The sequence below is a fragment of the Alnus glutinosa genome, chromosome 1 (genome assembly GCF_958979055.1).
Source record: "Alnus glutinosa chromosome 1, dhAlnGlut1.1, whole genome shotgun sequence".
NCBI lineage: Eukaryota > Viridiplantae > Streptophyta > Magnoliopsida > Fagales > Betulaceae > Alnus > Alnus glutinosa.
Genome location: NC_084886.1, coordinates 10,049,932 through 10,070,246, shown reverse-complemented (window position 1 = coordinate 10,070,246; position 20,315 = coordinate 10,049,932). Strand labels below are relative to the sequence as shown.

Genomic DNA, 20,315 nt, shown 5'->3' with positions numbered 1-20,315 from the left:
AAGTTTCTACAACTTTTAGGTTAATATTTTCACTCTTCCAAGAAGGAAGACGAAAAAAACACACCGTTTCATTAAGACTTGTTGTGTTTTAAGTTTTTTACTTTTAAAAGTGATGTTGTGTTGGCGACGTGGCGTGTTTAAAATGACATACTTGGGAGTTGAGAACCTATCTAGACTCTAGTATCTAAAACTCGTAAGTACCAAAAAAAAATTTACTCCGTCACTCATCAGAACTTTTTTTTTTTTAAAAAAAAAAAATAAAAAAATAAATAATTATTCAGTGGAGAAAGACAACAAGTCAACAATACTTATATTTTTGTTAAAAAAAAAAAAAACAGCACTTCTATTCCTTCAAAAATATTACCAGCCAATCAAATATCTTAAATGACAAAAAATAGTTCTTTTTTTTAAACAAAAAATAAAAAATAAAAAAATTCCTGGTATACGGTAAAATGATAGTGAAAATTTTACCCTTTTTCTGATTTTTCTTTATTGAATAATTTTAGATATGTAGTGAGATTTATGTACTGATTTATTTTTAATTTTATTATTAAATAATAATAAATTTTCCAATTAAGTTTTATATGTAAATTGTTCTTTTAAATTAGTTGTTTATTTATATTTTAATTGTATGAAATATATAATTATAGTTACTTGAAATTATGGAAAACAACAATGATTTCATTGGGATTCAATCAATTTTAAAGGAGCTCGTGTCAAGTTAGATTTAGCAAATTTGAAATATAGAAACACGTGGAGGATAGGCTTGACAAAATAAAGTATAAGTTACATTTATATATTTTAAACAATCAAAAAATTTTGTTAAATTGTTTAGTTGTTTCGTTAGTAATATTTTTTAGTATTTTTAATCAAATTGTGTTCAACTTTAATTTTTAATTTTGCTCTCCGTGATCTAAAATCCTGCCTCCGCCACTGCTTCCAACGTAGATGTGAACCTGTTCTGTGCTGCAGAGCCTGACCCAGATAGACCACCTTCAATCCCAGCTATTCCTTCAGGCTCCTACGCCTCTCAAGCTGTCCATTGCCATGGCCACAAGAAGATTGGAAGAAGGCAGAGAATGGAGTCATTGACCACAGATTTAGAAGACTTTGAAAACTCCGAACGGCCTCGTTCGTGGGAACTTGTTTGATCTCGTCCTCTGACTTTTAATATTAATATTAGAGCCCCCCCGGGGCTTCTTCTTCTTCCTTTGCTTGGATTTCTAAACCAAAAGTGGTAGCATTGTAATTTTAATTTTTTAATTTTTTTCACTTTGGAAGAAAATTGTAATTTTGGTAAAACTTAAAGGGTAAAATGTAATTTTATCTAATTTTAATCTTCAAATTTCCTATCGATCGAGGTCGTGTCCAGTTGCAGCTAGCACGAAAAATTGGCAGGGTAGCGAATAGCGATACCAAAGGGAACAGAAAACATCAAACGAAAGCCGAAAAGAAACAACCCCCATTTGGGCCTGCCGCTGCGGAGACTGGGAAGCTCAGAAGTAGCGCCAGAATGGCGGCAAACTCGGAGGTGAGCCTAAACGACAGTCGTAATACCCTAACGCACGCAGACAAATGATTTGAGCTTCCACGCTCTGATACTTGACTCTGTTTTACGCGTTACTAACGCTCTCCATAAACCTTTCTCAGAAACCAAGTTTCGAAACGTTTCAATTATTCTCATCTTCGGACAAGTCGGGTCTAGGGTTTCTTGATTCTCCAGAAACGCCTCTCCCTCCTCCACCTCCTTGCGTCGAAGTACTTTCCTCTGAGGTACTATCATTATCGTTATCATTCTTATTATTGTCATCAATTCATTAATTTGACTAAATTTAGGGGTTCGATTGAGATTTTTATTTATTTTTTGTGAAATAGATATCGTCTTCTGTGAAGTACACTGTGGAGCCTGTGAACTTGGGGGAACTTACTTTGCTCAAGGTAACTTTTCTCTTTCCCTCTGTTTGGTTGCCGAGAGAATGAAGGAAAAGAAAAGGGAAAAGTATGACAAAAAAAAGGAGAAAACATGGAACATGTTATGCTTATGTAAGGGTTTATTATATGTTTTGTGGTTTTGATTTCTGAAAGAGTGAGAATTTTCAGTGTTATCTACATTTTAGCTTTGGTTTCCAAAATCAATAAGAACGTCAAGCTAGAAGAGCTGAATGGTTTTATTAGGCTGCGCTTGATGTCTCAGATAATGGAAAGTCTGAGTATTTTTTTTAAACTGCTTGGTTGCCTAGAAAATTGTGGAAAAGAAAATGCAAGCAAATAAAATGGACAAAAATATAAGAGAATGAGAACTTTTTTTTTTTTTTTTTTAAATGCCTAATTCTAAGAGAGAGAGAACTTTGAATCTACTGTTTAAAGATTTGATTTTTTGAAATAACTAAGGACTGACCATGGATAATGAAAACAGAATGGTTTTCCATCCAGTCCCAGATAATGGAAACTTCTGAAAAGATTCAAAATTTTGAATTCTTTGCAATTCTTCACATATTTTTCGGCCTGTAAGGAATTTTGTTAATACTCGACAGTTTCTAGGATTTTAAATTACTTTGATGGAAGTAGTTGAAGATAAGGATTTGATTTTAGCTTTTAGTTTAAATGGCTTGAATAAAGTATATCTTTTTGATAAGTAATTGCAAATTCATTAAAAAGTGTAAAGGCACAATCCAAGTATACATGAAGTGGCTTTGCCTTGGAGGGGTTCCTCATCATAAAAAAAGAAAAAAAGAAAAAAATAATATAAAAAATAAAATAAAATAAAATTTGAAACTAGAAGAAGAGAAGATCTAGAAAAATTTGAAACTAAAATTATTGAATAAAGTATGAAAACTATAAATTTTTTCTATTGATAATTCATGGATGGAATTAAGCCTTATTAAGAAGTAGATTTGAAATGATTAGGCATAGATGTTATGCCAAATTCATAAAACTAGTGTTTTTATTGAAGTAAATAATCAAAACTCAAATCCATCATCTGCTGTTAAATTCCATATAAAGCGATTCATACTAACAATTACCTTGGTTTTAAATACTTAAATCCAAATGCAACCTTGTTATATGACCAATTTATATATTGCCTCTTTTAGGGCCGGGTTAATACTCAAGAGGTTTTCGGTTTATCCAACTCCGATTTAGTCCCGGGGAAATATGAAGGTGTGTAAGAATTCTCCTGTCTTTGCTTTTTTTTTTAGCTGCTTGTTTTTGTTGCAACTCTGTTTCAAGTTTGGTTTTCATATTCATAAATTGAGTCATATTTGTTGTGCTTATGATCAACTGATAATGCAGGGGGCCTGAAGATATGGGAAGGTTCACTGGATCTAGTTAAAGCCCTTTGCTCAGAGGTTAGAAATGGCAATTTGTCATTCAGCGAAAAGCGAGTTTTAGAGGTGGGCTCCTAATTTTCAGGTGATTCTATAATGTTCAACGATGCATAAACATGTGAATACTTAGGATGATAAGATCACAGTGGTTTTCATCTTCTAGATAAAATGGAAAAGCGATATCTTTGGTGTTTTATGACTACATCTTTTTAATGCAGAAGCTCAATTGCTGCATTGTTGTTAATAATTTATATTTTGTGTTTTCCTTCTAAATGCCCATGCTGATGTTACATAGTCAGGCTGTCAATATTGATTTGGTACATTTATATGATTACTCATGCCTCATGGATGAGAGATTTGCTTTTGGGTGAAACAGAGAGCAAACAAATTCAATGCTTTGTTTTAAACGGCATTCCGTTTTCATTTAAACGACATATCCTTTTTCTTTTCTTTTTTTTTTTTTTTTTATTTTCATATGGATTTTCTTTTTTAGGGTCATTTTGTTTTAGGCCTGTATTAGTTCTGTTTTTCCCCCAAAACATTTTGTCCGGTAAAAATTAAGAGAACTTTTGCTCATAAAAGGGAGGGTGGGATGGATGATATGGGACCTTGAACTTTTGGTGTTTTCTTCTTCTAGACCCTGTCCCACAGATTTACATATATAAGGGAAAACAAACTTGTGTTTAGTGTAGTAGATCATGAGAAAAGATTTTGCATAACTAATCAACATAAGTTTTAATTGGTTTCAGATCCAACAGTTATTGCAAAAGAGCGTGTGCTTTTGGTACTTTAGGTCTGCTTAATTACATGTGTATTGATTTAGGGGTAACAGAAGCTTTTCCTCCAGCACTTTGCTCTTTGTGCTTTAGGCGTGCTTCAACAACACTGCTTATAGGATCTCCAACAATATAACTCCCCCTGTAATTTATATATCTGCTCATTTTGTCTACTTGATTTACGATACTTTATTCTCAAGTTCATGTGAATGTTGTACAATGATAATAACTTGCTTTTGATTATGTCAACAACATAGGTGGATTTAGACGTTAAATGAAGCTTAAATTTGAATGTCAGATCTAGGTATGCAGTGATTCAATGTTTGAATTTGGTTAAACTTTGGTCAACCTGTGGGGATAGTTACTTTGTGGTAGTTTTTGTATATCTTTATAATCATGTTTGGTAATTCCTGCCCTAATTACCAATTGTCAGGATATTGTGAATGGAAATTGAGACAGATGCCTTTTATCTCTTGCCCTCTCCTTCCTTGCTACCCCCTAATGAGCTTCCTCTAATCTTTTCAGCTTGGATGTGGTCATGGACTTCCAGGGATCTTTGCGTGTCTTGAGGTGAACTTTGCTTCTTTGGTTGTTGTATAGAAGATTGTTGAAAATTTATAGGTCTGCTGAGCTTCTCCATTTGTTATGTCAGGGTGCAGCTGTTGTTCATTTTCAGGACTTCAATGCTGAGGTCATACGTTGTCTAACCATTCCCAACGTAAATGCAAATCTTTCAGGAAAAAATAAACCTTTAGCAACAAACGCGAAAAATTCTGGTGGTGAAGTTCGTTTCTTTGCTGGTGACTGGAGTGAAATCCATAAACTTCTTCCTCCTGTACAAGACAATGAGAATGATCTACACTATAGTTCAGGGCACAGTCAAGTTGCTGGTTATGATATTGTTTTAATGGCAGAAACGGTTTACTCAATCTCCACTCTCCAAAGCCTTTTTGAACTTATCAAGAAGGTTTCTTTTCTTTTCTTTTTCCCTGGCCTTTTAGTCTCTGACCATATATTTTTGTCATTTTGAAGCTAAATGCTCTAAAAGTTTTTAATTTACAGAGCACAAGCTGTCCTCATGGGGTTGTTTACATGGCAGCAAAGAAACATTATTTTGGAGTAGGTGGGGGAACACGGCGGTTCCTATCTCTGGTAGAGAAAGATGGTGAGCTAGTCCTTCTGAAATATGTTCACAAAAATTGCAAAGGCTATATCGTGCAAATTTTTTTTTTTTTTGCCCCTTGAGATCATGTGCGAGGGAAATGAAACATTTACAGCATATCGTCATAATGAATGAGTAGCCTTTCTCATTGTAATAAATCTTGTATGCTTCAATTATTTTCTGAAAATATTATTTCTTAGACAAATATCATAGGCAGGCCAAGAGCAAGAGGACTCAGACAATTTGTTTGTTATGTAACTTCATGTTGGTCATGTGCTCTGTAGGTCTGAGCTGATGCACACAGTTAATATTTCTGTGCCTAATATAGAGTCCAAATTCAGGAGCTATGCAGTGCATGCTTAACGTGTCATGGTTAATCTATATATACATTTCTTATGGTACTGTATTTTGGTGAAATTAACTCAAATGGTACAGAGTACTAGTTAAGTGGACCTCTTTTTCCCCCTTCAGGTGTTATGGCTGCTAACCTGGTTGCTGAAGTTGCAGATGGTTCATCTAATGTCCGAGAGGTATGGAAGCTTTCATTTAGGTAGATCCAGATTTTCAGTTATGTGGGCTGAAAGCTATCATTGTCTTTCTCACTTGTAACCAGTTTTTCCTTTTTTCTCCTTTATTTGTTTCTTGAGCCATATGTGGACCCTGCCTGCCATATGAGTGACCAATTTCATCGACATTAGTCTGTATTTGGACAAAATGAGCGTTAAGGATATCCATTCTTAGATAAAAATGTCAAATTTCCCCCTTTTTGTTTAGGCATGCCTTTATGTTTCGTTATGTGTTATAGAATTCTGCAACGGGACTCCTGTAGTTGACCTTAAAAATGTGGGGGATGATCTCTAGTATCTTTTTTAATTATTTATTTTAAAATTGTGGTTCTTTTCAATATTATTATTAGGATCAGATTTGGTAACTTGGAGTTTGGCTGGACTCTGTATCCTTGCAGTTCTAAATCTTTGGTATAATTGGGGAATTATGACACAAATTTCCTACCAATTGGTATATAGAAAACTCTTACAAACCACCTTTAAAAGTGACCTGTCTTTTTTAAACTATTAAAAAGTATGTGAGAAGCACATGCTATTATAAAAACATTGTTTCTCATTGCTAAAAGACACGTACATGTCATTCTTAGATGTTGGTTTGTAGAAAATTTCTCGATTTGTAGGAAACTTCTACATTTCTTAGGGGGTATACATTTTACAACATTTAACTGTGTATATGGTGCTATATCATTTAAAAAAAATTTAAGTGATGTGCCTACGTAGGCGGCATATGCATTATTAACTATTATAAATTTAATCTGGACCGTAAAATAATTCCTATTCTGTGATGGAGTGGGGTGTGTTTATGAATTTTGAAAGTAATTTTGGATTCTACCTACCAATCCCACTAATTTTTGAGAATAATGTATAATTCTTATAATAATGAACAACATTATAGGTTCAAATTATATCCTTCACAAAAAGGCATTATCACCTACCTTTACTCACATCCAGCACTGCACGACGATGGCTATTAATTAAAAGTAAAACGACAACCTAACATAATAAGCAAATTGTAAAATCGACAAACAAAATTATATTATTAAGTTTCTCAAAAGAAATATGAAAAGAATCAGAAGAACGATGCAAATCAAACTAATTACTGTGTTTGAATGAAAATTAGATGAAAAAGAAATGGTTGAAAATAATATGAAAGCAATTGAGTTGTTAATTACGAGACATAATTGGACAAAATGAAATTAAAGCCAAGGAAAACAAATGATAAAGCAGAAGAAGTTAAGTACCGACAAATTGAGATTATTTAAGAGTTAATTTATAGCAATAGTTTGGATATATAGATTCGTGGTTGATATCAAGAATTAGAAAATCACTGCATATTACAAACGACAACAGATAGATTTACATGAACCTTAAATTAAAACTTGTTTCAACCATATGGGTTTGAAGCTTGGATCATCATCATGTCATACAACTTCCATGCATGGAGTTTAGATGATCAGGAGCCGGACCTACAACGGTAATATTTAGGGCACCCTCTATTGGGAGGGTTAGCTGGGGGAGGGAGACAGCCTTCACTGTCACTATAAGCTTGACCTCTAGCTCCGGAGTCGCAGGCAGGGCGGTCTGGCCTTAGCGCCCCATATGATATGGATTTCTGTTGTGCAAGAAATCTCCGACTTATCTCTGACTCCATCAACTGCTCATTTTCTTCATTGCACTCTGCAATCGAACCGTTGCATGGGGTACTACTGTGAGCATGGGTTGCCAAGGAAGAAGGGTTGAAGAGATAGACAAGGGCAAGGACAAAAAGGAAGCAGAATTTGAGAGACTTCATGGTGGATTGATCGAGTTAGACGACGTTTCTGTAAATCCTTCCTACTTTTAAGCACTTTGATCGAGAATCATCAAAGACTTTTTGGAAAAAAGCTCTTAGTGGAAGCCGCACTAGCTAGAAGCTGTGGGACTGCACTTCACCAAACCTTGATAATATATATTGTATTCCTTTCGTTTTCATGTGCTATTTTTCCTCTTTTATTATATGTTTTGTTCTACTCTATTATTGCATTTAGATGGATAGACATATATAACAACAATTTGTTACCATATCACTGCATGCCCTGCCACATACACACGCAGAGATTTTATTTTTATTTTATTTTTTTTAAAAAAAAATCTTTAATAACTGTGAGGGATGGGACTGTGAAGGAATTGATAGGGTGATCAGAAAATGTTGTTTTCCCATTGTAGCATGTCCCAGTGTGCTCAATCTCTGTCACATGGCACTCGTGAGGAATCCAAGACATGGTCATAAAGAACGATCCAGAGATTTTCTTGGAGACATACATCATACATATATATATATATAGTTAAGAGAAGCAGGAAAAAATTAACGAAAGCAAATTGACATATGATACTGGGATAATAATATGCAAATAGTGAACAAGTAGCTAGACGACATCGCATCCTACACCTGTAGTACTTGTTGCAGCCTCTGTTCGGACGGTTTGCTGGCGGAGGCAGACAACTTCCACTATACGCCTCACCCCTCACTAGTTTGCCACATACCGGCTGATCGGCCCTGAGAACTCCTGGAAATATGTATTTGGTCGTTCAAAGAAACCTGCCGCCTGTCAAACCGTTGCATTGTCCGTGAGTGTGATCATCATCATGATCATCATCGTAGTTGTTTTGTGTAGCAGCAACTCTATCAACTGAGCCGAGTTCTTGCAGAAGAAGGATCATTAACAGTGGTGCGAGCACAAGACATAATGAATGGGTTCTCTTCCGCGCAGCTTTCATTCTCTTTGTACGACGAGTTTCTCAATGAATCGCTTCTATTATTGTGGGTGTCTCTATCCGATTCAATATGCATGTGGTGATCAATGGTGTATCAGAATTCCCGTGGGGCCGTCACCAAGCGGAAGGCTACCACCACATGCTCAACTTGAAATAAAGGCAATCAGACAGTGACTCCGTGATCGTTTAGTGAACGTATTACTGAAAATCTTTTAGCCAATTGAAACGAATGTTGTATCAGAATTCCCATGGGGCCGTCACCAGGTGGCAGGCTACCACCACATGCTCAACGTAAAATGAAGGCAATCTGACTGTGCGACCGTAATCGTTTAGTGAACGTGTATATATATATATATATATGAAACCACAATTGGAAGTACAAATATTATTTCATCCATCAAAGACTGTGTTGCCCTTACATCCATGCTGTCATCACAATCAACATAAGTTGGACAGATAAGTACATCTTGCAAAGACTCTGTTTCCTATTACATCTTGCAAGATTAGCCTTTATTGCTGGGAAAAAAAAAAAAAAAAAGTTTTCAAAGTTGCTCAAACCCATATATCTGAAGTGCAGTCACCACCAGGATATCTCATCTCATGGGCTAGGGATGGACCATCAGGTTCACCTGAAAAATCCACGAAAAAGTTGGGGTTTATTGTCAGACCACCTTTCTCTGTGTTAACATCAATCTGTAGCATGTGGGATCCTTTCTCAACAAGATCAGGATAAAATTGACGATCCCATGTACTAAAGAGCGAGTTGGTGGCATAAAGCCGCTTCCCATCTAAGCTTAACTGTATCATTTGAGGTCCCCCTCTCAACTGATTTCCCTGAAAGGAAAATTTGAAGCAAATAATAGAGTAAATTAATGGTACTCCATGGAGCAAAACTACTATCAGATTAGTATGTGAAATAGAAGGGTTTTTTGCACCTAAGCCACATAATTACACTAGTTTATACTACCATGAAACATCAGAGATATGGTGAAATGGTCAAATACTTCTATTTTGCTGCAGCCTATCAGTTGAATGGTCTAGCTCAACTAGGAATGCCACTTTATGGGAAAAAGGCATTTCAAGTGATGAATGACATTCATGACATTATTAAATGTTAAACACTGTCAATCACCAAATAATGAATATTAGTCAATCGATATATAGAAGTTTTTGTTACGGAAACATGATGTAAACCAGAAACTTAAAGAGCCAAACAGATTATCTGATGCGTCTCCGTGTGAAAATACTTTTAAAGCATTATCCAAAATTCACATGAGCAATATTCCAAACTAAGACTCTCGTTAGAGAAATTGTTAACAAAAGCGCCCAATCAATTATAAATTAGGCAGCAATAAGCTAGCTCAGAAAGAGATCCAACTCTACAATGGAGATCATACAAACCTTAATCTCTGGAATGTCAAACTGCCATGTTTTACCGTCTTCTCCCACTGCCACTATTGGGCTGCCCTTTCGTATGAGTCCCCCAACCCATACTTGGCCTGTCAATACAGGATTCTTAGGGTCCTCAATGTTATACTGCCTCACATCCCCATGAAGCCAGTTCGCGAAGTACAGAAAACGATCATCAAGAGAGATCAGAAAATCAGTTATAAGCCCAGGCATTTCTGGAAGAATCCAGTTTTCCACCTTCAATGGCTTCACTGATATTGCAACCTGCAAATATTAATCAGAGTACTGTGGGCCACAATGCTTCTACAAAAGACAATACAGAGAAAATTTAAGGCGAACAGACACATGGGCACGCTACTGCGTAGACATAATAGATATCTTATGTGTATACCTCGTGGCTCCATGAGCCATCTTGGGTCTTGAAAAATCGCACCATGTTACTTGTCAAGGCACAACCAACAAACCCTGTGTCTTTTGAAGGATCATGCAGGAACCTTATCTACAAAATCCGTTAGATTGAGACAAAGTAGGTCCAGAACAATAAAATTTTGATAACAAAAATAATAGAAATTAAATTAACAAATAATAACATTGGCCAGATTCTGATATAGGAAACAATGCTGTAGAATTTCTACACAATCACCTCCAAAGGTAAGAGCCCTGTACTGCCAAGATCCAATGTTTGTCTCAGTTCGCCCCCTGGCCAGCTGTACACATGCAGATGCCTCCCATATAAACCATCAGAAACATGTTGAAGGTTGAAACCTTTGGTGAAAGCAGCAGGGGCACCCCATGATGAGCTTATCATTGTCTTGTGTCGTGGTTGGTACCAGAAATCGTAGCCAAACAGTGGACTATGCCCTGGTTTCTCCCACCTGATAGATCTCAAGGGAGCTAAGGTTATATTATGAATATAACGATCAAATCTGCCTTAGACATGTTCAATTTACAATGCCAACAATTCAAATATGTTATGAAACTGTTACCATCTACATGAAATCTTCGAAAAGCTTTCCAGTGTTGTGCATTATCAATCTTATCTTGCATGTTGACAGATTGTTTACATTAATTAATCTAAGAAATTGAACAACAAAAGAAGCATAGATGAGACACAAGATTTTCCAAAACTAGCATGCTTATAGTAAAAGATTATTTTTACATGTATGTCTCAAGTTAGACAAAAGATTGTCTCAAGTTACTCTACCTTCCTTTCACATTAAATTTGGAATCAAGGAGAAGAAAGCCATTCCCTGCAGCATTTCCATCTTTATCTCCAAGGCATGACACCATTATATCTCCAGAAGCAAGACAATGGGATGTGTGTGGATAAGCTAAACCAGTCTTCTGAATGATATCTTCAGGTTCAACAACTTTATGCAATGATGGAGCCTTTGGATTGGTTTTTGTGTCAATCACATATATCCGCCCAGATCTGAAAAAACTTGACTTAGTAAGGAAATTATATCACAGACAGTTGATGCATCTCTTTCAAATTAGAAAACATCAATACTAGTAATCGGAACTTTTGGAGAACAGTTGAGAGGAAATACTTAAGGCTTCATTATTAGGTCTCTTATGGAAACGAAGTTATTCTAAAATGCTTCCATGGAATTTTAAGGCACATAAGCATCCTATAGCAAAGATCCCTTGGAAATACAAGAAAACACAAAAAGGTACCAGACCAAAACAGAAATTGTCAAAATTCAATACCATCAATCGTATCTCACCAAACCATAAAACTGATCCTTTTGTTGAAAATAAAAGACTTATAAGATTCATGGATAAAAGTGTTTCACTTGTGTTTCTTTCGTGGGGATATTCCAAAACATAAAATGCAACCAGAAATTACATATCTAGGATCTAAACAGTGTGGGGATGTGCCAAAAAAGTAAAAAAAGGTGTAGACCTATTAAACCTGAGCCATAATTTTCTAGTCCACGCATACTGGTGAGGTTTAAGAATGTGATACTGCTCATAAAACTAAATTAAGGAAAACTAGAGCACCAATAATAGGTTATTAAATACATAAATCATCACAAGATTACTATACGTACATTAGAAAAACCCTTCTAAGCAATGAAATACTACATTATTAGACAGCGAGCTACAAACACCAGGTCAAACCCAAGTGCGAGATGGGACATGCGATTAAACCACTGCCTAACTGCTTGATTATGACTAAATCCTAGAACTAAATGAAGCACTATATATGGATATACATCTTTTCAAACTCGTCCACAACAATCCAGAGATTAAGAGAACTTCAGACTGTTAAGTTGCAATTTCAAAACTGATCACAGTTCATAAATTTAACTAGTATTTCAATTATATGAACCACTTAAATTTATCAAATGGTGATTCACAACAATATTCTCAGACTCAATGCAATACACACGAGCCAGTCTCCAAACTAGTCGTTTACCAGTACTTTTGCACTAAGAATATTTATTACAAGCTTCAAATAAAGTAGGTTCTAAAGCTCTTGCTTACATTCTTTTTCTACCATTTTACGTTGGCCAATTTTGTCCACCCTTTTCTCATTCATCAATAAATTTCCATTTCTTAACCAAATACTATATATACACACACACATACGCACACATTAGTTATACTACTGATTTGTATCTGTGCATTTATATATGTTTATGTTTGTAATGAAGTCATTGATGCAACATAAAATTTAGTCTCTTACACTAGTGAAGGTAGGATCAGAAACCGTCGATCTGCTGATGGATCTCCATGGCAAGAGCTGCATGAATTCCACCCTGAATGATGTAGTTCATCGCCTACATGAGGCACAGGCAGCCTGTGGATAACTTTTGAATAAGTAGGAGAGCTTGGATCTATGTCCACAGTGGCCAGGTAATCAGGCTTCTCTATTCCCGTTCCTGTATATGCATGCATCAAACCATTGAATTTAATAACTTATTATAGTATCTCTGTTAGAATATTAATCAAATGATTAAATTCACTGCTATTTATTAGCTTAAACTTTTGGGATATAGAGTGTTTTAACATGGTATCAGAATAAAAGTTTTGAGTTCAAACCTTATTTTCGTAATTTACCTCAATTCAATTAAATATTCAACGTATTAGACTTCATTTATTGAGGTGGAGTTTGCGCCCACACGTGATCATTTTCTATTAGTTTAAGTTTTTGGAATAAATGGTGGTTTAAAGATGTCAAACTAAGATAAGTAATTCAAAACGATTCCATATCTGCACAAAAGCAATCTGTGGAAAGAACAAGAACTAATCAATTGGTCCACGCACAGAAAAGGATATTTAGTGGTGGAGACCAAAGGTGAGGAACAAATATCCACCAATATAACCATAAATTGTAAAGACACCAACAGGTTATATAAAAAGATAATATATGGAAAAGAAACTGCCTCATTGAAATCCATACTTCTGCAAGACAGGAAGGGGGGAAAATCCAAAACTGTTTAAATATATTTGGAGTATGGTTTGCTTGAAAAAACCAAGAAGGAAATCTTCATTTTTCACTTGATGTTTATTTGGTGCTAGTATCAGCGGATCAGCCACAGGTCATTTTTTTTTTAAAAAAAAAAAATTGCAGAAAAGCAACCTAAAACTCCATCACTACAAACTTTAAAGATTCACTCATTTGCCACTGGGCCTTTCAGAAGTTAAAGAACCATAAAACGATGAAATAGAAGAAGAGAAAACCAAGTTTTGAATCCAAATCAAGATACCCTCTTATTTTTCCTTGTTTATCAATAAAATGAAACATTAAAGTGAGGATAAACAAGAAAGGACATCATTGTGACAAAAGAAAAAATGGTGCAAGGGGATATGACCCTCACAATGCAAAAAAAGCGTCCCTCTGCATCCAAAATTCTTAAAAGGACATCAAAGATGATTGCTTCAAGTGATAAATTATCTAGATCATCATTGGCTTTCTCAGAGTGTATAACTGCGTAATTAATGCATTCATCATATTCATTCCTAGATAGAAACCAAATGGAAAATTTAAGGAAAATCAGAAAATGAAGCCATGCAAATATAAGAATCCTACGATACTAAATTAACAAAGGATAAGAACAAAATAATGCAAATATCCAAATGAAAAGACAGCTAGAGTTCTTGAATTATAAGAAGCAACTTAAGAAGAACAACATTTCAGGTTACCAGTTGGGTTCATCTTTTAACTCAAAAGGCAAATGAAACAGCCAAAGGTTGTTAGATACACGGCTCAAAATAACAGTTACAGAGGAGATGCACCACGTAGATTTAGGCTTTTGATTTAGCAATGCAAGGAAGCGTGATGATAAATATTGTTCAACTCAGGATGCATTTCGTGAAATGGGATTTAGTACGGGCAGGCATATATAGTCCACCCAATTAGGCTTGCCAAGTAGGACTAACTGCTCATTCTCTTACAGTTGAGGTCCTTGAGGATCCAGTAGTGAAACGATTAACAGAGAAAGCTAATATCTTAAAACCATGATATCATCTCAAAGCAGGAAAAGGGACACAAATCAGGACAGCACTAAGTAACCTACCCTTTCATACCTCTGACAATTTAATGGTCAGAGGCAATGGAAGCTAAAAGGAGCTACGAGCGATTTACTTGTCTAAATGTACAGAATGTTCTTCGAATTGGATTTAAGCATCCAAAAGAATAGAAGAACCCCCAAGAACTACATATCTGTCGATAAGCCAAAATTACAAATATTGTCGTTCCTTTTATTCCCATAAAAAAAATATAAAAAAAAAAAAAAAAAAAAAAAAAAACACCCAAGAAAGAAACAAAAAGAGAAACACCCTCAGCTCAGAAATTCAATCATAAACTGAGCAAACCGTCTATCCAAACAACTACTAAGAATTTCCCCTGCCACAATGGCAAAATTGCTATTTATGCGATGCCAAATCAATTGAAGTAGAGAAAGATGAAGCTGGGGGTACCTGTATAAACGCATGTGACATAGATCAGAGCCTCTCTGGGACCAGACATGGCCTCCAACGGGGTGGCGTACCCCGGTCCTGTCTTGCAGCACGCACTCGCGTTCGCATGCTTCTCCTCCCCCACCACTCCGTGTTTCAACACTGCCACATCCGTAGCCATCTCTCTCTCTCTCTCTCAAAGACGATTCAAACAGAGAGCAAAGCCAGCAGGCAAGCAAGAAGAGAAAGTTCAAGTAGAAGTAAAGAGACGAGAGTCCCACATGGAAGAATCTCTATCCAATACTGATCGACCTTAAAAAAGGACAAGTGACAGGTATTTCTTGCCCCATGACGTGGCACGTTCCCGACATAGGGAGTGGTTCATCTTTGTTTTGTACGTGGTTACAGATTTGGGCTTCGTGCAAGTGCAAACATTGTCCAGGGGGGACGTATCGGGAATTTTGCTTGATGTGACGTGGGAACCTTATCTGACATTAACCTCACATGTCTCGCTTCGAGGTCAATCGACTGCTCAGAGTCCGCCACGGCATTTGTGATTGTCCGTGGATTCTGCGCCGATTTGCGAATGGGTCGTACAATGTCAACCGTTCACTGTGTAGATCTTATTTTTCTTTATTTTTATTTTGAGAAATGATAAAAACTATTGAAAAAATTACATTTAACCCCCCAAATGTTTCACCAAATTATTATCGTTAATGTCAAATTTCGAATGTGACACGTGTCAGCTCCTGACTGGTCTCCAGACTCCGAGTTGATTAGAGCGTAAAATCTTGGAACGATTTCCTCCACGCCCTGCAAAACAGAAGGACCGGCGGGGTTTCCGGCCAAGCCCCCTCCGACGGTCAAATTAGTATGGATTCAAAGATGGAGGATGGAAAATCTTTAGATCAGAGAACCTGGGGGTGTTTTTTCTCCATTTTCTCTCTTCTGTTTGTTACTTCTTATACCTTTTTCCTTCTTAGTCCGTACTGCTATTTATTACTCTAAGATGCTCATCTTTTCCCCATTAATTCCCTTCGACGATCTCAGATGATCATCTCACGCTGCAGTTCGTGCTTTTCTGGATGCGGCGGTTGTCTTTGACCAGCTGGATCACTGCTTTTTATGAAGTGATTTCCCCATTAAAGCCTTCATTTAATGTTTCACTGCTCCTCCTTTCCTCTCCGGATTCTCCCTGTTATAGCCGTTGGGCTCTGCGCTTGTTCGGAGTCACCAAAAGTTTCTTTTTTATAAATTTCCCTAACAATTACCCCCCGAATTCTCTCTCCTTTTTCATAAGGAGACGGGAATTCCGGCGATGCCTTTTGAAACCCCTCGAGTCCGGACCTTACATTGATCTTTCTTTGACACTTGGGTTCTGAGAATTAGGTCCTCAGTGCTGCAATTTCGGGTAATGGGTCTCAGATATCCCAATTACTCGTTGGTATCGTATCCACTCCCCCTTTGCATGAGGAAGCGACGCGTCCGTCCACTGCCCTGCCATAAGCGGGCATTTACATCCCCTCTACCATGGGTGAATTTCGATCGCCCGAAACGGACGGCCGTTGGAGTGCTTTCGCGCTGGTTAATTTTACTCAGCCTTTAAGTGTGAGGCTCCTAAAATAAGCAATCATTCAATGACTGAAGTGTACTTTTTCGGTTACTGTGCTGACAGTATGGACGTCCGCCGCCATCAGTCAGACAGTCGCGTCCTTTCACCTTCCAAAGGCTGTTGGCCTCATTATAAATATCTCCTTTTGATCTCGATTCAGGTCATCCCTTCCATCGCTTATCCCATTTTCGTCTTCTTCTTTAGCTTCATTTCTCCGTTAGTTCTTCCGATCGCCGTATGACTATCACTCGCAGAGGAGATTCAATAATTAAGGGCCACGCGGATGCCTCTGGTGAACCCGTCCCTTTGGCCATTGTTCCACCTCCGGCTACCAGGTCTGGGGCCGTTCGCTTGGTACCGCCGGAAGACCGGTTGGAGTCGACTTGGTTGGCGAGTCATGAGTCGACCCTCCGGAGGGCCTACGACATCGGCCCGTCTGTCAACATCTTCTTCCAAGAGCCCGGATCGCTGGGAATAGCCGGTGGCAAAGTTACCCTGACAGAGCGAATGCTCATGGCAGGTGTACGACTTCCATTTCCGAAGATTGTTCGCGAGGTGTGTGCGTTCCTCGGGGTAGCCCCCAGCCAGATAGCACCGAATGGCTGGAGGTACGTAGTGGCGTCGTCTATCCTATGGCGGCAGGTCCTCGGAACTGAGATGGATGCCGCTCAGTTCTTCAGCATATACCGTCCATCTACCAAGGACGGGGCCGTCGAATTGCGAGTGCACCAAGATCCCATATTCATCTACCTCGATCAGCGCAAGTACGGGAACAACAAAGGTTGGAGAGAGCAGTTTTTTCGGGTCTCCGGGGAATGGGAATGCCCTTCCCAGTCGGTTATTCCGGACTCCCAACGGGTGCCCAGAGAATGGAGGCCATTGGTCAACGACTTACGGATCCTACCCACGCTGAGCATCGCTAAAGTCAAAGAGGTCAACGCCATGCTCTCCTTTTCGACCAGGGCGGTCCAGTCGTCTATCGACTACGAGAATCTCGTTTCAGTTCACAGCCTGAACGAGTGCTTTGGGTACCAAATCCCAGAGCAAAAAGTAATCTTGGACAAGCGGGGGGCCCCGATAGCTGGGTGGTCCGTAACGACCAGTAGGCCCATTCCGGGCAAGGTTCCAAAGAAGGCCGCCCAAAAATGAGTACGTCAGGGAGGCAGGCCGATCTGTCTCCCTGGAGAACAAGCGCCTCAAAGGTTCAACAACCACAAGCCCCGGCTTCCCGAGCTCCTGAGGCCCTTCCGGACAAGCCGTCTTCTGATTCATCAATCGGTTCCGACGACTCGATTATGAGGGAGATCGACGAAGTAGCCGAGGCCTCGTCCGAGGGAGAGGAGGGGAATTCTTCCCCAGCCGTAAAGATCCTTCCCCGAGACCCTCGGGCTGGTCCCTCTTCCCCCGGCTTAAGCGCCCGCTCGCCTCCCATTTTTTTCGAGGATGTCGTCGAAGACGTGGCCACTGTTGTTGCTCCCATCGAAGTGCCCGGCCGCTCTACCGTTTCTCCAACTGATTCCAACCTTCCTTCACGACCTGTAGAGGGCTCGGTTATGCGACATGAGGTGCCCCTGCTCCAGCAGAAAGGGAAGAGGGTCGCTCCGGGGGCCGATGAGGATCCTGAGTCCAAAAAACTTCGAGCCCAACGGGATAGTGGGTTCATGGTCGGCCGGATTTTAGCCATGGCCAAGGTTTACGCTCCCCCGAGCAGCCAGAACCCTCCGACCACCACGTCCCTTCCTGCGTCTACCGCGCCGATGTCCCCTCCAATCGATCCCGTTGCCTGTCCGGAGGCCGAACCGACCTCTGGAGTTGATGTGGTTGTGGGGGGCGAAGTTCCTCTCAGTGGATCACCAACTCACTCACTACTGGGGGAAGAGCTGGACACCTTCTCTCAGGAGTTTAATAAATTACAAGAAGAAGTGGCCTCTGAAAGGGAGGCACTCGAACAGGTCTCGCCGACATTTGCTTCATCCATCAGGCCAGAGTCCCCGACCCCGGTTCCGGTCCATGCGGTCCCCCAAGCTTCAACCTCCGTTCTTCCGGCCGCCCCTGCGGCTGCCGGGCGACGGCAGGACTTCCGAACCGACGGGCTGGCGGGATGTCCCTTAGAAGCTCTGAGCTCCCTGGTCACTCCGGACTATAGTCCCCAGTTCGGGCAGCTCCCAGTGGAAGGCTACGCCGAACAGCTTACCGAAAAGATCCTTCAGGTACGTGGTTCTGGCAATCTTTACTTGGGCTGTTCTTTATCTCCCACTTCCATTCACGTGCTGACGCCTTATTCTTGTTTAGTTCGCCGTGGACGTTGCCACATCCTGGAGGAGCTTTCGCGACCCCGAGCAAGATCAACGCGAATCCATTCGGTCACTAGAGGCTCGCGTAAAGGAGTTGGAAGAGGAGTCCAGGGGACAAAGGAGGGCCTTGGCCGAGTCCGAGAAGCATTGGCTAAGACTTCAAAAATTGTCCGAGCTCCGAGAAAGCACGCTACAGAGCACCCTGAGCAGTTGCGAGAGAATGGTCAACGACATGGAGGCCTTAGAGAGCAACCTATCTGCAGCTCAAGCTCGCCTAAAGTACGCACTTTCCGAGAAGGCCAAACTTGAGGCTACACTAGAGGTCGAGCTTCAATCTTCCGGCTCTTTGCGGGCGACCATCCAGTCCTTGCAAGCCGAAAATTCGGCGTTGAAATCCGAACTGCAATCAACCCAGGTGGCCAAAGACCGAGCCCTGCTCGACAAGGAGAAGCTTGCTGGGGAAAAGGATCAAGCGTTGTCCGAGAAGGGCATAGCACTTACCGCCAGGGATCGGGTTAAGTCTGAGCTCGAACAGGCCATCGCTGATAAAAAGCAAGCTCTCGACCTTCAGATCAGTGCGTTCGAGGAAAGGAGAGAAGCGGTGGAGAGAATTGAAAAGCTTCATCTCCAAGTGGTTGAGCTCACAAGGGAGCTCTCTCGGGTTCCGGAGCTCCGAGACACATCATGGGCCGTGGGCTTCAATTGGGGTTTCGAGCACTACAGAGGTGTCGCTAGAAGTGCCCCTCCCGGTGACGAGTCCTTCAAGGATCTCGACATCAGTATCATCCAGATCCCGGACGAGGCCTTGGAGACCATGGCTAAGCTAGGAGTCGACCAGTTCCCTCACGTAGCCGACTGGAGTCCGAAAACCTCTGAACCCGCTCCCGCAGGAAACTCAGAGTCAGGGTCCACTTCCTCTACATCTGGAGCGGCACTGTCTCCGGAGAGAGGGGACATTCACCCGGGAGGAGAAGGGGCTCCTTCCTACAGCTGCGCCCCCGGCAACCCCTGATAACTCCTTTCTTTCTTTTTTTGAAAATATCAATGTATTGTTTTACTTTATCATTTTTCAATGAAAAGGGGATCCGTATGTTTCATTTATTGCCGCCATGAATAACCATCTCATCTGGCCTTACCCCATTAATGGCTACCGGCCCAAATTCATTTCCAATCCAGCTTTTTAGCATTAGGTATACCTGCCATCACGGGAATCGCGAACGCATTAAACAACTTTGCGTGTATATATATGTGTTCCCAGACCTCCCCTGACCATCATATTTTCATTTCAAGTTCTAACACTTGCCTTCTCTGGTCTGGGGTCGCGATGCTCTTGCGATTCCAACACTTAGGCATGGAGTTAAGAGCGCCCAATTTTCGCACTTTGGTCCCCAATTTAAACACCTTGACCCACCTGGAGGCACGATCTTCGGCTTTATCGAGTAAGGGAGGCGCGATCTCCGGCTTTACGCCGGAGATATTCCACTGCTTATCAACCACTGCCGCCTCG

At 39.8% G+C, this 20,315-nt stretch overlaps 2 protein-coding genes across 2 annotated transcripts; one reads left to right on the top strand and one right to left on the bottom strand.

Moving 5' to 3' along the window:
- Positions 1–1,304: 1,304 nt before the first annotated feature.
- LOC133871667 (uncharacterized) lies at positions 1,305–6,195 on the top strand. Its single transcript, XM_062309096.1, has 9 exons — positions 1,305–1,531; positions 1,651–1,773; positions 1,876–1,938; positions 3,093–3,159; positions 3,292–3,392; positions 4,628–4,672; positions 4,755–5,069; positions 5,165–5,267; positions 5,736–6,195. Exons 1-9 carry the CDS (start codon positions 1,514–1,516, stop codon positions 5,816–5,818), a joined length of 918 nt encoding a protein of 305 aa, XP_062165080.1. The 5' UTR covers positions 1,305–1,513; the 3' UTR covers positions 5,819–6,195.
- A 2,759-nt stretch (positions 6,196–8,954) lies between these two features.
- Positions 8,955–15,266, bottom strand: LOC133871657 (selenium-binding protein 1-like). The gene is made up of 7 exons (XM_062309088.1): positions 14,924–15,266; positions 12,687–12,882; positions 11,199–11,426; positions 10,638–10,869; positions 10,386–10,493; positions 9,986–10,258; positions 8,955–9,418 (listed from the first exon to the last, which is right to left on the bottom strand). Exons 1-7 carry the CDS (start codon positions 15,081–15,083, stop codon positions 9,137–9,139), a joined length of 1,479 nt encoding a protein of 492 aa, XP_062165072.1. The 5' UTR covers positions 15,084–15,266; the 3' UTR covers positions 8,955–9,136.
- Between the last annotated feature and the right edge of the window lie 5,049 nt (positions 15,267–20,315).

What these genes read in the sequence shown, in the direction of transcription:
- LOC133871667 (XM_062309096.1), top strand. An exon ending in GCGAAAAGCGAGTTTTAGAG is followed by an intron (nt 3,393 to 4,627) that starts GTGGGCTCCTAA and finishes TAATCTTTTCAG; the next exon opens with CTTGGATGTGGTCATGGACT. An exon ending in GGATCTTTGCGTGTCTTGAG is followed by an intron (nt 4,673 to 4,754) that starts GTGAACTTTGCT and finishes TTGTTATGTCAG; the next exon opens with GGTGCAGCTGTTGTTCATTT.
- LOC133871657 (XM_062309088.1), bottom strand. Translation starts at nt 15,083, where the DNA reads ATGGCTACGGATGTGGCAGTGTTGAAACACGGAGTGGTGGGGGAGGAG. An exon ending in TGTCACATGCGTTTATACAG is followed by an intron (nt 12,883 to 14,923) that starts GTACCCCCAGCT and finishes ATGCATATACAG; the next exon opens with GAACGGGAATAGAGAAGCCT. An exon ending in ATGGCTCATGGAGCCACGAG is followed by an intron (nt 10,259 to 10,385) that starts GTATACACATAA and finishes TAATATTTGCAG; the next exon opens with GTTGCAATATCAGTGAAGCC.